We start from the raw sequence: 14,518 nt of genomic DNA, 5'->3' as shown, positions 1-14,518 counted from the left end.
ACGGTGCAGCTCCTTCTTTTGTACCAGCAAACGAAGTGGTGCGACATGATGACAGCATGTCTGGCTCCATTTGGGGTCAGTGGTGGAAGCAGTGGGCACATGCAGACACCCAGCTCTGCCCAGCACACCACCAGCCCTGTGTTGTTGATAAGTAGAGGCAATCAGGCAGAATAACCCATTCTCCACCCAACTGCTTTCCTGCTGACCTGAAATGCCCCAGCTCATTTTGGCAGAAGCACAGCACAACTTCTTAAGGGGATGCTGCATTTAGAGAGCAAGGACCAGCAGGTAGAGTCATGGCTCTGTGTGATGCAGCCAAATGTGCTTGCAAAGTCTTGCACCCTGACATCAGGGTGAGTTTCCCTGGAGCTTTCTGCAATAGTTGTCCAAAGGCTGGGCAGGGAAGCAAGGAATCATAGAATCATAGAATTGCTCAAGTCGGAAGTGATCTTTAAACATCATCTAGCCCAAGTCCCCTGCAATGAAAAGGGACACATACAGCACCCATGATCCCCATGGAGCTCATGGCAGAGCCTCAAACAGCTCCTGCGTGACATTCAGAGAGGGAGAAACTTTCCCCATAACACTGGGAAGAGCACAAGCCCTGGCTGCAGGCTGTGGCCTCAGTGCCGTGCTACAGCCACCAGCTGCCCTCAGAGCCAGCTTTGTTCTGCAGGCAGAAAGTGCTCTTCTATCACTAGCCAGCAGGGTCTATAAAGCTGTCACTTCTTGCCATGCTTCTGTCCTTGTCTCTACTTCTATTTTATTTTATTTTTTTCAGACAGGCAGTGGTTTCCTTATTGCTTAAATTTATTTATTTTTAATGGAAGCAGAGAAAATTACTTTTTTTCATGTAAGCATTTGATGAGTTTAACCAAAGTTTCCTTTACTGCATACAGAAGACATCAGCAACCTTCATGTCAGGAAACAGAGATGTCGCTCTGACTGTCCTCCATGAAGGAGCAGCAGGCAGACCTCTGCAGCATGGGGGCAGCCCTGAGAGCCCCCAAAGCAATTTTTGCCTGGGTAATATTTAAGGGATGGAATTGAACACAGCAATGTAGGATATAAGAAAACCTCTAGAGTGTGCCTGGTAATTTTCCCTTTCCCAACCAGAATTGTTTCGGAATAATGAAGGCAGAAGGCAGCTTTCTTCCTGCTGTAACATCACTGAATGTGGGTGACCTTTCCTGAGAAGTCTCCATTGATAAAATGGGAGGAAGGAAGAAGGGAAGGGGAGCACTCGTGGAAGTGGAAGACCTCCTGCATGGTCTCCTTGTGACACAGCCATCCCCTGGGGAAGATATCTTTCCAATCCGTTTCAGAGGAGCTCAGAGCACACAGGCAGTGACGAGGGGAGACCTTGTTTGCTGGAAGAGATGCTGAGACCAGAGCCAAGATCCTGCAAGAGCCCCTTTGCATTATTCAGCACCGTGGAGCCCGCAGCAGCTTCTCTGCAGAGCTGGAACATGAGCCTGATCCACAGTAGAAAACAAAGCAGAACAGATCCCTGTCCTGGCAGCAGTCAGGGGTTTGGCCACAGTTCTCCTCCATGACACATGCACATGCACAGGAGAATGGGACAAGAATTTGGGGGAAGGAGTAATCTGATTACAAAGGGTGGGAAGGAGGCTGAAGTATTCAGACAGAAGACGAGACAAAAACCTATTAATAAAGTTCCTAAAGAGGTGCTGAGCCTGCAGCGTTGCACCTGACAAATTCATCACATGAATACATTAAGGAATAAAACAGCTCCAGATAATTGCAGGGCACGAGAACTTGTTCAATGGCATCTTAAGCTTGGCGAAATTAATTTTCCTGACAGCTTGTTTAAAATGGAAACAGGCTGTGCAATTAAAAGAAATAAAACCCACGCAGACGGCATGCTGCATGGTCAGCAGGGCTCACCTTTACCTTTCTGGGGGCAGCTGGGGACATGAGGCTGAGGGGCTGTCCCCTGGGTGAGGGCTGCAAAACGTAACATTCCCCCACTGTGACTTTGTGCAGTGCCCACCTGCTCTCCTCGTGCTGTACCTTGCAGGTCCCAGCACTCTTTTTCTCCTCCTTTTGTGGATGCCAGTGTTTCCCAGAGGCCCTTATGCTCTGGGCCCTTTCCTCCAGCTGTTGAGCAGGATGTCAGGCACTGATTTTGCAGAACGACAGCTTCAAGTTCAGGTTCCCTCACTCAGCTATCCTTATCACTTGTCTGTGAAGTACCAGGCACAAATCAGCACTGTATTAATCGGAGTAACAGAAAAGCCAGGCTGTTAATCTTCATAATGTGCCTCTCGGTGGGGATTTCACTTGAATGTTGTTTGCATTAAATATGATACCAACTGCTGGATATGCAGTTATAAATAAATAAAAGGCCACAGCTAAGTCAAATACTGTCCCACTGCTGACAGCAGACTCTGGTGTGAGCTCTTTTTACAACAAAAAGCACAGATGCAGCGCTGGAGGAAACGGTAGAAGCAAGTTCTGCCCTCAAAGCTTTGAGAAACTCAATCTGGGGACATTAACCCACTTCATGGGGACAGTAGAGCTGGGTGGTGTGGCTCTACTACAGCAGCAGGGCTGAGGCCCAGGGGAGAATTTGGGCAGTGGTGTGAGATTCAGACCTGGCACACGGAGATGCTCCCTCCGGAGCTCCGAGGTCAGGACAGACCTCGGAGCAGTGCTGTGCCATGTCCCGGTGCCCTCCTGGCCGCTGCCCTGCTGCTAATCCATCCTTAAACCCCTGAGCTGCTTTCAGAGCTTACTGCTGACCAACCTGCTACAGAAACACGACCCTCGGGCCCTCTGCTTTCCCCATGCTCTGCTGGCAGACTTTCCTCATGGAAACCATGCAGCCACGGCGCAACGCATGCACCTCATTTTGCACAGTGGCACTGATGGGACCCAACTCTGTAACATCTCAAGGGATCTTCCAGTTCTTCACACAGCCCTGTGGGATGGTGAGTGCTGTCAGATATCTCTGCTCTGGTGTGAACCCTTTCTCCCACAGTGCTTCACCACACACTTGGAGCTGGAGGATGAGGAACACTGGCAGTGTCGTAAGACTGTAACTGACAGCGATGAAAAGAGCGAAGTGTGGGCTGCAGGGAGGGACATATCTGTGAGTTTCTCTTTTGAATGAAACGAGTAAATTAAATGTATAAATTGTCCTCTTGAGGATAAAATGTAAGAAGCAATCAATAGAATGATGTAAGCAATGAGCTAAACTTTAACAGTGGTTGCATGTGTTGCATTTTAATGAGATGGTTTCGAAACAATCACAGAAGAGGAGTGAAAAGCAAATTAATATGAAATTGGTATTGAACATTCCCAGATACCTGAGGGCTTACAAAACCCATTCTCTGGGAGAGCAGGGTGCTGCTGTCCTACCACTGACTGAGACCACATTCATGCAGTTCAGCTCCACAGACCTGCTTTGTTCTTAATTATATTGCAGTGACTGGGACGTGGCATCTCAACAACCCCATTAAGTAGCTGCTTGGGCTCAAAACCAGGGCTATATGTCACCCTGTGTCAAAGTGCTCCCTGCTGCTGTGCAGTCTGTGCTGCAGAGATCTGCTTGGAGAAGATGAGTTGGTAGAGCAGACCTCGTGCCTCAAGGCTGAAGGAGGAAGGCAGTGAGATGGTTGAGCAGCAGAAGTGAGCCCAGCAGGTGAGCATCGCTCAGGGCAGGAGGGAGACACCAGCCTGCCACGGGAAGGGAACCAATGTGGTCATCAAGTTCCTCCAAGTGGCTGCATCGAAGGCCCACAGAGAGTTCCAGGGTCCTCATCTCCTTCCTTTCAAAACAGCTTCTGCAACAGAAGAGCTCCTTGAAGGAGGAACCGATCCCCAAGAGCAAGATAATGGGTTTGCTTCAGGAGCACAAGTTGGCTCCAGCAGCAACAGCCTCAAATTTATTCTTTATTATCTAGAGGGAGTAGTAGTTGGCAGGAAGTACTAGAGGGTATTTGCAAAGAGAAGGGAACACACTGCTGAAATCAGATTATATCCCCAGCCCTGTCTAGGCTGCCTGTTCCTCTTCTGTATATTTAGAAATCCGCTTGGCAAGGAGACAACTTTATAAAAGGGAGATTTACAGCACAGGGTGCAGTATCTGGGGAGATGTAAACCTGCAGGCTGGCTGCAAATGGTGGGCAAGGAGTATGGGGTGAGGGTGGGCACTGATTGGGGGGGGGGGTTAGTGCTGCCCCCAAGGCACAGCCCCAGCCCAGCAGCTGTTCTGACACCCCTGAATTACTGAGATGTAAAGGGCTTTTCACTATGTGTGGCTTTACAGTTTAGAGGTGAGTGCTTTGTACAGAAGAGATGCCTCCTGCTCGGGCATGGAAGACTTTGTGAGAAGTTATGCTTTAAAAATTTAAACTAGAAAATCTTATTGCCTGTCTTCAGCTGACAATCACCTAAAAGTTTCAAAGAAACTTACCTTCCTCTCACAAACAAGAGTTCATTTAAAAAGACCACTCTGTTATTTTATTTCCTTGGTAGAGATGAGCTGCCATGGAGCCGTGCCATGCAGCACACTTCTTGCACTGGCAAATGTTGACGTGGGAAAGCCACAGGAGACAAGAAGCAAACAATGTCTGCACACCACACAGCCATGTCCAGCCCTGTCCTGCAGCATCCTCTGCCCCATAGGATCAGGAGGGACAGGTTTGTGGTGGCCCAGAAGGGAGGAGGCCTATGGACACACAGCGCACTCACAGGGATTGAGCACAGGATACAAAAGTGTCTCACTGCTGTTGCCCTCCCACCCACAGAAAATTCAACAGCTGACACTCTGAATGCAGGGAAATACTGGGACTGAACCAGTGGCTTGGAAATTTCTGCCTCCCAGAGAGGGCTGGTACACCTATTTATTTGAACCCAACCCCTGGCTCTTGTTTCTTGAATAACTCATCAGCTCGACTGATGTATTGTCAGCTTTTTTTTTTCTTAATCCCACACCTATGATGCTTTGAAATTAGATTGAAGAAATGGCACCCACAGGAGGCAAAACCTGTGGGCTGATGTTACTGAATTTGCCAAATGCATCACTTGGGGAAGGGGAAGGTCTCTGTGAAACCCTCTGCTCGGGGGTGTCCTTGCAGAGGGTGACAGGGACCAGATGGGAGACCACAGGGTGCTCACGTGCATATGAAGGTAGAAAAAAAGGCTGGGGAAGCTCAGAGCTTATAATCTGCTTTTCTCTGCCACACCAGACTGAACAGTGAGAGGGATGTGGGGTGTGGAGATAAGGGAGCGCGGGTGTTGAAAGCACCTCCAGCTTCACATGGTGGGAGAGCGACCAGGTGGATTGGGAGTGCAATAACAGGGCTTTACCTGCTTTGTGCAGTGAAAGGATGAATGCCAGGACCAGGGCTCGCTGTGTTGGCATATAACAATGCCTGCTTTAGGGCTCAATGCCTCAGACCTCACCAGCTCAGGGTCTTACCATGTTCCCAACCTCTCTGGACACCGCTCAGCTGCTGTGCCCTCCTGACTACAGCACCCATCCCAACGTGTCCCTTACCAAGCTGTGATTTCACAGCTGGGAAATGGGATGGTCACACCACTGGTGCCCAGAGCCCCCATCCGTGCCCAGTGTCCCATGGCAGACACAGCCATCAGGTGTGCTGGGCAGGACACAGGCAGCTCAAGTGCCATCTGCACATCTCCAGCAGATGCTGCGTGGAGACGATAGAAAAAGCCTTTAAGGGAAAGGAGGGGGAAGCAGGGAGAAGACAATTAAATAGCTGCTTTAAGTGATCTGGAAGGAGATTAAAGGCAGCTGCATTTTTTTTTCTCTGGGAAGAGGAGCCTCTAGAATACCTTCATCTGCTTTTACAAAGTGCTGTTAAGAGGAAAACGTAAGAGCTGAATTGATCGGCCACATTTCCTCGCTTTTGATTCCCTCCAGCTGACATCTCGAGAAGGGGGCTGGGGGAGGAAGAAATATCAAGCGAATTAAAATCAACTGGGGGGGGGAAAAGAGAAGAAATTATGTAAGATCTGGCAGAACACAGCAGGCCAAGCAGTTATGTAAAGCAGCAAACACGGGGGCTTACTCAAGTCAGATCTAGCTGTACGATGGACCATGTGTAAATGGGCTGGGACTGGGTGGGCTGTGTCTACTGGATTAAAGAATCATGGACTGTGGAAAAAGGCAGACCTTTAGAATCTTGCATCGGACACAGACCTGTCCTAAAGGAGCTGACCCACTCTGCTACTAAATGGGCTCCCCTGGTGGGCAGAGACCCTGTGCCTCTATCCAAAATAGTTTTATCAGCCAGGCTCCAGGGGTAGGATTATCACCGTGCGAGTGACTGAAAACAGCCCTGCTTCTAAAAGCCATAGCAGGAATTTGGCTGTGACTTAAGGAAAAGAAACCAGCCTCAGTTCCTCTAAGCCAATGTTAGTATAAAAGCAGAATTCCTGAACTGAAGCCACCAACTAATCCTGGATACGACATGCAAGCAAACACGGAGAGAATTCAGCCCTTTGGTTTTACTCATTACTGTTTTTCATGTGCTGTGGAGAGACCTTTGCTAGGTTTATTTGCAGGGCCCCATGGACCTGCCAGGCATCCTGCCACATGTCATCACTGCAGGAGGTGTAAGGGAGTGTTTGCAACATCGTGCATGGGATGCTGGGCCCCTTGGATAAATTAGGGTTGAATAGATGAACTTGGAAGCATGCTTAGGTCCAGGGAAGTGTTCAGGCCAGCTGCCTTGTGTGAGGGATCTTGCACACAAGAAAGAGCTCCTCCATCCCCAGCCCGTGTCCTTCCCACCCCATCAGATCTGAAGCCCTTCAGCACATTACTTCAATGCAAGAAGAAATAAAGCAGAGTACCTACTCAGGCAAACAGTTGTTTCATGTGCAGTGTTATTTATTCCACCATGAGCAGCCTTCATAAAACAAATAATGGACCTGTAGGGTGGGAGAGCTGCAGCCACACAAGAGTGGGATGACGCACAGCAGAGCATGGAAAATGTCCACCCAAAACAGTGAGAGATTTACAGCTCCCACTGTGCTTGCCAAGAGGATCCCCCAGCAAGAAATCAACCTGGAGACCATGGCACTGACGGTTTATGGAGGCTCAGGGCCTACTGCCATGTGTTTCAATAAATGGGTTCGCACCATCTGCATCAATAAACCATCAGTGTCTGTCAGACATCCCACACAGGCATACAAATAGCCAGGGTTTGGAAAGGGGGAACGTGAACTGCCCAGTCAGAGCCTGGGGGATGTTCTGCAGCAAGGCCACCAAGCCCAGGTTGTCCCACACTGTGGCACTGAAAGAAAACAGTATTTGTGCTGCTGCCCAGACATTAAAATTTTAATCTTTTTGGAACAGGATGAACAATGCACGCTGGTGGATGTGGGGCAGTCACTCTGTTTTGAGAGCAAAATCACGAGCAGCCAAAAGCACAAGGGCTGACCCGCAGGGGAACGGAGCACACGTGTCGCTCTGCCTCGCAGCTCTTTATCTAGTGGTGCCACAACAAGCAGCTGTTATAACCTCCTCCAGCTGAAGTGGCATGAAAACATTAATTTACTTGTATGGAAATGGCTTTGAGAGGTGCTTAATTTGTATGGGAAAAAAAAGAAAAGAAAACATAAAATTGGCTGCAGTGTGTGTTAGAGGATGTGTGCCAGTTAAAGTGTTAACTAGACCTAAATGATGTACTATAATGGACTTATTCCTGCGACCAGATCCCAAAACGATGCCAACATCCAAACCAGATGCCTCTAACAGACAGAAGGAACAGGCAAGCTTGGCACCGAGGAGAACATCATGAAGCAGGTTCACAGCCTGACTTCAGCAGCTGCAAGGCTGCTGATAAACAGAGCTGGGAAGCGGTGCTGCTGTAAGGAATTAAATACCAGGGGTCGCACGGAGCTCACGCTGTGATGGCACGAGGCCAGATGCTCAGCACCCCGTGGTGCTGATGGGTGACACCCCACAGAACACTCATGTGTCGCTCCGCCCGCCTAGCAGCGTGCTCCTCACTGAGCCATCTGTAATTACTAGAGGAATGCTGCTAATTACTTCTCAGAGTTGCACGATTTGAGCCACACACGTTAAGTAATATGAGAAAAAATGGAATGTGCGGCGTGTGGTTTGAATGGTTCATTCTTTTTCTCTGGTTGCTCACACAGTACAGTTTCCTTTGGGAGTGTCCATCAGAACTTAAGGAAAGCTAAGAGTGAGGAACTCCACCAGAAAGAGCCTTCAGGGAGAGCACCCAATACTCAGCGTGGGCAGGCAGCTCCAGCCCAGAGGAGCATCCTCCTGGGCTCAGCAGAGTGCACCCTTGGGCTCTGAGTCTATAAATGGTTGCACTGGCTTTGTTCAGGGCCTGGCTTGCAATTAGTCACCAAATGAAACCTCTCGGAGAACCGATGGTGACAAAAAATAAAAAATAATTAAAAAAATAATAATCCCAATTTACTTCAGGCAGTTGGCCAAACAGGAAGAGTAAAATATGTTGAGTGATTTAATACAAGAGATTTGCCAGCTCGAGCAAATGTATCATTGCTCTGATTAATTTAAAAGCAGAAAATGAACGAAAGAGATGTAGAGACCTGCTCTGAAGCAGCCTCAGTCCTCTGCAGAACCCAAGGGCTCTGGATTTCTGAACTGTGGGACCTTTGTGCATCACTCTCGCACATTACTGTTGCCCTTTCTTTCACAGGTCTTCCATTATTCGTTTCATGTTTTTAAACCCCTGCACAGCTCACAACGTGAGAATGCCTGATCACACACTGGGCAGTGGTTTCCCTTAATGCACTTCAAACCTGACTTGCAGCTGCTTTGCTTACTCACTGCAGCCCTCCCCAACCCAGGGCCCTGCTTCATGTTGGGTGCTGCTTCTGGGTATGGAGGAATGAGCCCCCAGCCATGAAATTAGCTCCTATCTTAGCAATATCTATGTTCACAACCAGGTACCCCAAGAAGGAAAGGTATGCTGATCCCCCACTGCCCACACAGCTGCCTCCTTCCTTCTACTTTTCAGTATATTCACAAGTGAAATGATAATAAAAATGTAAGGAAGAGGCCACAGGCAAACTTCATGCACAATGCATTCACGTCTGCCCATCTTTTACTCAGATAACACGATGAGTTAGCTCCTGAATAACTGCAAGGCTGTAAAATACATTGAGAATTGTTCAATCTCTGTAGATATGGCTAGGAAATAATCTGCTCTCCTTAGCCCTATCGTGTTAACACAAAGCATTGGTTTAATCCTTAAAGGAAGATAAGTGGAAATAATGCACTCCAGCCACATTGTTCTTGAATCAGATGGCTCACACCTCCTTAGAGAATAGAGAATTTGGGTTAAGCACGCTGGGCTGCTACTAAGAAAAGCTAAAAAGCTTCAGGAGGAACAGCCTCCATGATCTGAAAGTGAAAGTTATGTGTGGAGACAAAATATGGAGGGAATTCAGTGCTTATGTGCGGGCTGGATTTTGGTTACTGGAGCAGCAGTGCAGTGGGAAACTTGGAGAGATATCCCATAACATCTGAAGGCTCTGGGCTTTCTCCTGTCTGTACCCTCACATGCTTTTACTGAGAGAAATCATTCTGTTCCCATTTAAGTTCTTTTCCTCTAACTGGAGGAACATTTTGAAGGCTTTAGTACACTTGCAGTTTTGAACCCTACAGATGAGACCCACCTGAAATTCAAGTTCCAAACAGGGGATTGAGAAGCTATCACATGTAAGCCTGGCAGCAAAGGAGCTACGGAGATTGGTGTCTTGCTCTGTCTGCCTTTCCTTCCACTTCTCTTACATTTTTCAAGCCTAATGCTCCAGTGAACAAATGCCTCACCAACTCAGAGCGCTGTGAGTGGTGATGCTGAAATCCTTTCCACGCATGGGAGTGTTAGATTAAGCAGTGCATGGAGACCAGCAAAGCCTTCCTGAAGTCAGGAGGGGGGGCTGCCAGTTAAACCAGCCATGGCTTTCCCCAGACAGCCGGAATAGCAGCCGCTAGCTTTGCAGCTGCTGTTCTTTCTGGCTGCCTATGCTGCCCAAAACTTTCTGGCATCAGTCTGTTCCTTCACAGATGAAATGAGCTGCTGGTCATCCCAAGAAGCTGAGATGGGGAGGAGAGCAGAAAGATGGGTTTATTTGTCCCGATGCTGCCGGTCCCTTTCCAGCCGAAGGGGAGATGTAAAGAAAGGCTGAGGATCTCTGCAATTAACTCCCAGAGGTGCGGGACACAGGGCTCCGCTCCGAGACAGGGCGGGCTGCGGGCAGTGGGGACAGCTGCTCCGGGGGGGCTGCGCCAGCCCGGGGCCGGATTTACCCCGCTGTGGGATTCACCCCAGTGCGGGCTCGCAGCCCGGCGCTGGTGGGCAGGAGGAGCATGGGGCACAGCAAACAGAGACGACATCCCCCCACTCCCCAAACCCCCCCGCCCATCCGCACCCCGGGCCATCCCGTCCCGCCGGGGCTGCTCCGCTCCCCCGCTTCGCAAAGCCGGCTCCTCCGCCTCATCTCCCTACACCCCCCCCGCCCTTCTCTCGGCAAAGTTTGGGTTTTTCCAGCTCAGGGAAGGAGGCGGCTGCCCGGCCCCGGCTGCTCGGGGTCCTCACCTGGATGACCGTCTTCAGGGTGGAGGCGTCCACGATGGTGGTGCAGATGATGGAATCCGGATCCTGATTCTTAGCATAAATCTCCCCCATGGTGAAGATCATGGGGATGGCGAGGAGGAAGGAGGCAATCCAGATGCAGCTGATGAACTTCTTGGTGCGGCTGCGGGACATGATGCTCTTGGCTTTGAAGGGGTGGCAGATGGCCATGTAGCGCTCCACGCTGAGGCTGGCGATGTTGAGCGCCGTAGCGTAGGTGCAGGCGTCCCGGAGGAAGTAGTAGCCCTTGCAGACAGCCCCCCCGAAAGCCCAGGGATGATGGACCCAGATGAAGTTGTAGAGCTCGATGGGCATGCAGAGGAGGAAGATGAGGAGGTCGGAGAAGGCGAGGCTAGCCAGGTGGTAGTGCACGGTGCTCTGCAGGTTTTGCAGGGACTTCTTGCGCACCAACGTGTACGCCGTGATGGAGTTCCCCACGGTGCCCACCAAAAAGAGAGCCAGGTAGATGACGGTCACCATGACTTTGGAGTAGATATCGGTGTTGACGTCCAGATCCTCCTCGTCGGGTCCTTTGGAGAGCAAGTCGGAGCGGTTGGAGGCGTTGGGGTGGAGGTGCTGGGAGCCGCCGGGCACGGCCGGGGCCGTGGCGTTGGGGTGCATCCCGAGGCCGATCCGCCCCGCCGGGGCTGCAGCTCTGAGCCACCGCCCGCCCCGAAGTGCCGCTGCCCCCAGCAAGGAAACTTGGCTCGTTTTAATGCTGCGGGGAGGAGGTGCCTGCCGCTGCCGGGCTGCTGTGCGCGTGTGAGCGTGTCACACAGATACACACGCACCGGAGCAGCCTCGCCGCGTTGTGTGCAGCCCGCAGCTCTGGAATCTCCTCCCCGCTGCTCCCCGGAGCCCAGATGTGTCCGGGCACGGCAGGAGCTTCTCTGCACACGCACGCACACGCACACGCACACACACACGCGCGCACACCGCCGCCGCCTCGCACAGCACCGCCGGCAGACGCTGCACCGCCGCCCCCAGCGCTGCCTTTCCCCCTACCCCCCCACCCGCTCCCCCTGCCCCATCCCCGCCGCCAAGACGCTTTTGCAGCCCCAGCTCGTAGCCCGAACTCGAGCCATGGGAAGGAGCGGCTGGGCTGGGGAGAGGAGGCTGCGGAGCCCCGGGGTCTGGGACTGGGTCCCCTTCCTCCCGTTGGAGCCCCGCTTCTCCATCCTATGTAAAGTCACGTGAGGCAGGGCTGTAAGGTTAGGGCCGGCAGGGGGGTGGGAAGGGGCCCTAGCCCTATTACCCCCTCACCTCGGTCCCTCAGTCAAGAGAGACCAGCAACATGCTCTTGGACATCCCCGTGACCTGCTAGCCTCCAAATGCCCACAATCTCTGCTGCTTCTAGGAGAAATACATTTAAAATACATAAAAATATCTACCTCCACCCTAAGACTTCTCAGCCCTACAGCTCAGCAGCATCAGCAGCGAGCTGCTTTGCTTTGATCCCCATATGTCACTTTTCACTTATCTCCATGTCCTCCAGTTTGGGGATGAGTGCTCTTCCCTGAGCTGCTCTGTTGCAGGGGGCACGAAGAAGCCACAGAGATGCTGAGGGTGATAAAGGGATCCCCAACAGCAATGGACACCCAGGATGGGGGTAACTGAGGGTAACTTTCTCAGGTTCATGGTGCTGATCTGGCTCCTGCATTCTAAAACCTCAGTGAGCTGTTTACTCACTTGTCTTTATGATAAACCTCTTTACTATTGCACAGAGATCTAGGAAATCTCATCCAGTGATTTCCCATCCACTGATTTGGCTGAGGCAGCCATCACTTGTCTGAATTTATTTGTTGGCAGATGTGTTTCCAAACACAGGTGGGCTCTGAGTGTACTGATGTCCTGCAGACCACTTATCTATTTGATGCAAGAAGATATCTAATCCCGCAGCCAATCGAATAATCTCTGCATGCATATAGTGAACTTTACACTGCCAAACACCAAGAGCCAACATTCCCCCAAATTTGTCTTGAATCCAGCTGACAGGATCACCACAGAAAGCTGACCAAAATCAGATTTCTTTAGTCTCATGTAGTCATACAAATACGGAGAGAAATGTTTTCCAGCGTTCATCCCACACTGGTTTAAAGAATGACTAATAATCTCTTAGCATCAATGTTCCTTTTATCTACAAGCTTTTGTTATGAGGTCTCTGTCAGCAGAGAGGAGTTTGCCAGGGCTGGGGTCCCCAGCTGCTCTCAGCCCTTGATCCAGGTCCTTGGGCTGCTGTCTCAAGTAGAGCTGCAGTTTAGGGGTATGCTCTTTTCCCAGGTTCCCAGTCTTTCTATTTCTTACCCCCCCCCCCCCCCCATTTGCAGGAGCTTATGGTCCAAGCCCAAACCCATGCTCCTACACTAAAGCACTTCACCCTGAGGCAGTGAAAGTGTTCCTTTGGGATCCTTGTACATAACAAAGAGTTATTGTCCCTCCCTGGCCCTGTAACTTCATTTTGGCCTTGTGGAAAGCAATTGCTGTAGCCATAAACTAGATACCCATCTGCTGGTCTAATTTTACAGCATGTGTGCGCACGTTTATATCAATAGCTGTCTCTAGAAATGCTCTGTTTTGGATTCTGTTGCCTCGTGTTTCTGCACACAGACAATGCAGGCACGGCTGCTGACAAGGAAGAAATCGCATCTAGCTCTGTCCCAGCAGCTGTTCCAGAGTGCTCCAGGTACTACATCCTCCACTTTTCCTCTGTGTCAAATGCTGGCAGAGAATACCCAGAGATATAGTTAAATGAGAATTCTAATTACAATCTGAAATATCAGCTACCAGGAATCAGTGTAGCTATTGATTTACAATCAGCACTTCAGCAGGCTGGTGCAGTTTGTGTCAACTGCCAAATCTCTGCTTTCTTAAAAGCCCATTGCAAGGGTACCTCTTTTTCAGCTCTTCCTAGCAGATGAGGCTAATTAGGAAGGATGACAACACATTACTCCTCTATAAACCCAACTAGCTAGCTTGCACCTCTTGCAGAGTCATCAGAGAGCATGAGTGCATGACAAGATTTGAAATCACAGTATGGCTTTCCAATATACACCGGTGCTGGCAAATTGATCACTGTTTTCCCTAGCTGAGCCTGAGTGCTCTGGCTTCCCAGAGTCTGCCTGCTGACATACAGCCTTGCAATTCCCCACGCAGAAACATGGGTCACTTGATAACAAAGAAAATAAACAAAAGCCTTAGCATATCACCAGATGGAAAAGGGTCAACCTCCCTCATATCTCTATTGGAAGCTGTATGGGGACTGCTGGGTCACGGCCTGAACCACTGATAGAGCACCTGAAGGAAAAACATGGTCAGCCCTGGAAGCATAGGTGAAAGCAATTCACCTGTGTGACCAGAAGGGCTGGAGCCAGACTCAACCTCTCTTAGGCCTCATTAAAGGGCTGACTGCCACTAAGTGAGAGTTCCTTGTTAGAGGCCCTCCCTCTTGGAGTTCTTTCCCTGTGCACCTAAATCTTTGGAGATGGGTGAGCATTATTTTCCTTCCTTTTGTAACATCTCTTTGTTGGTCCCTTTGCCTTTACAGAAGCTTTCCGTTCTATCTTCTTTCCTTGCAACACTTTTACAAAGCTGGACACCTAGCTCTGGTCCAGAACTGATCCCTGAAAACCTTTCCCTTGGAATGTGTGGAGCTGTAGTGCCAAGTGAAGTCACCAGCTCATGGAGAACATCTCCCAACGCACCATTAGTGTCCCTATTGCTTGGACATGACCTGAGGATTACGTGCAGTCCCCTTTCTTGTGTGGGGTACTGAAATGAATGCCAAACTATGTCTTCTTGCCTTTGCCTCTGTTCCCTGCAGGGATGTAATCCATATTCTCCTCCAAGCAAAAGCAGAACCAGAGGTGCATCGTTTTCTTCTT

General features: G+C 50.2%; 1 protein-coding gene across 1 annotated transcript in view; it reads right to left on the bottom strand.

Moving 5' to 3' along the window:
• The window catches only part of NTSR1 (neurotensin receptor 1), a 44,181-nt gene extending 32,923 nt beyond the window's left edge, over window positions 1–11,258 (bottom strand). Inside the window, exon 1 of the mRNA XM_065754249.1 lies at window positions 10,602–11,258. Coding sequence (XP_065610321.1) covers window positions 10,602–11,258 — 657 coding nt within the window. The remainder of the gene's footprint in view (window positions 1–10,601) is intronic.
• Window positions 11,259–14,518: the final 3,260 nt, after the last annotated feature.

This window comes from Cyrtonyx montezumae, unplaced genomic scaffold (assembly GCF_038088225.1).
Source record: "Cyrtonyx montezumae isolate F1298 unplaced genomic scaffold, pur_monq_1.0 scaffold_9, whole genome shotgun sequence".
Lineage (NCBI taxonomy): Eukaryota > Metazoa > Chordata > Aves > Galliformes > Odontophoridae > Cyrtonyx > Cyrtonyx montezumae.
Note: the sequence above shows the minus strand (reverse complement) of the source record. Positions and strands in the feature narration are given on the sequence as shown.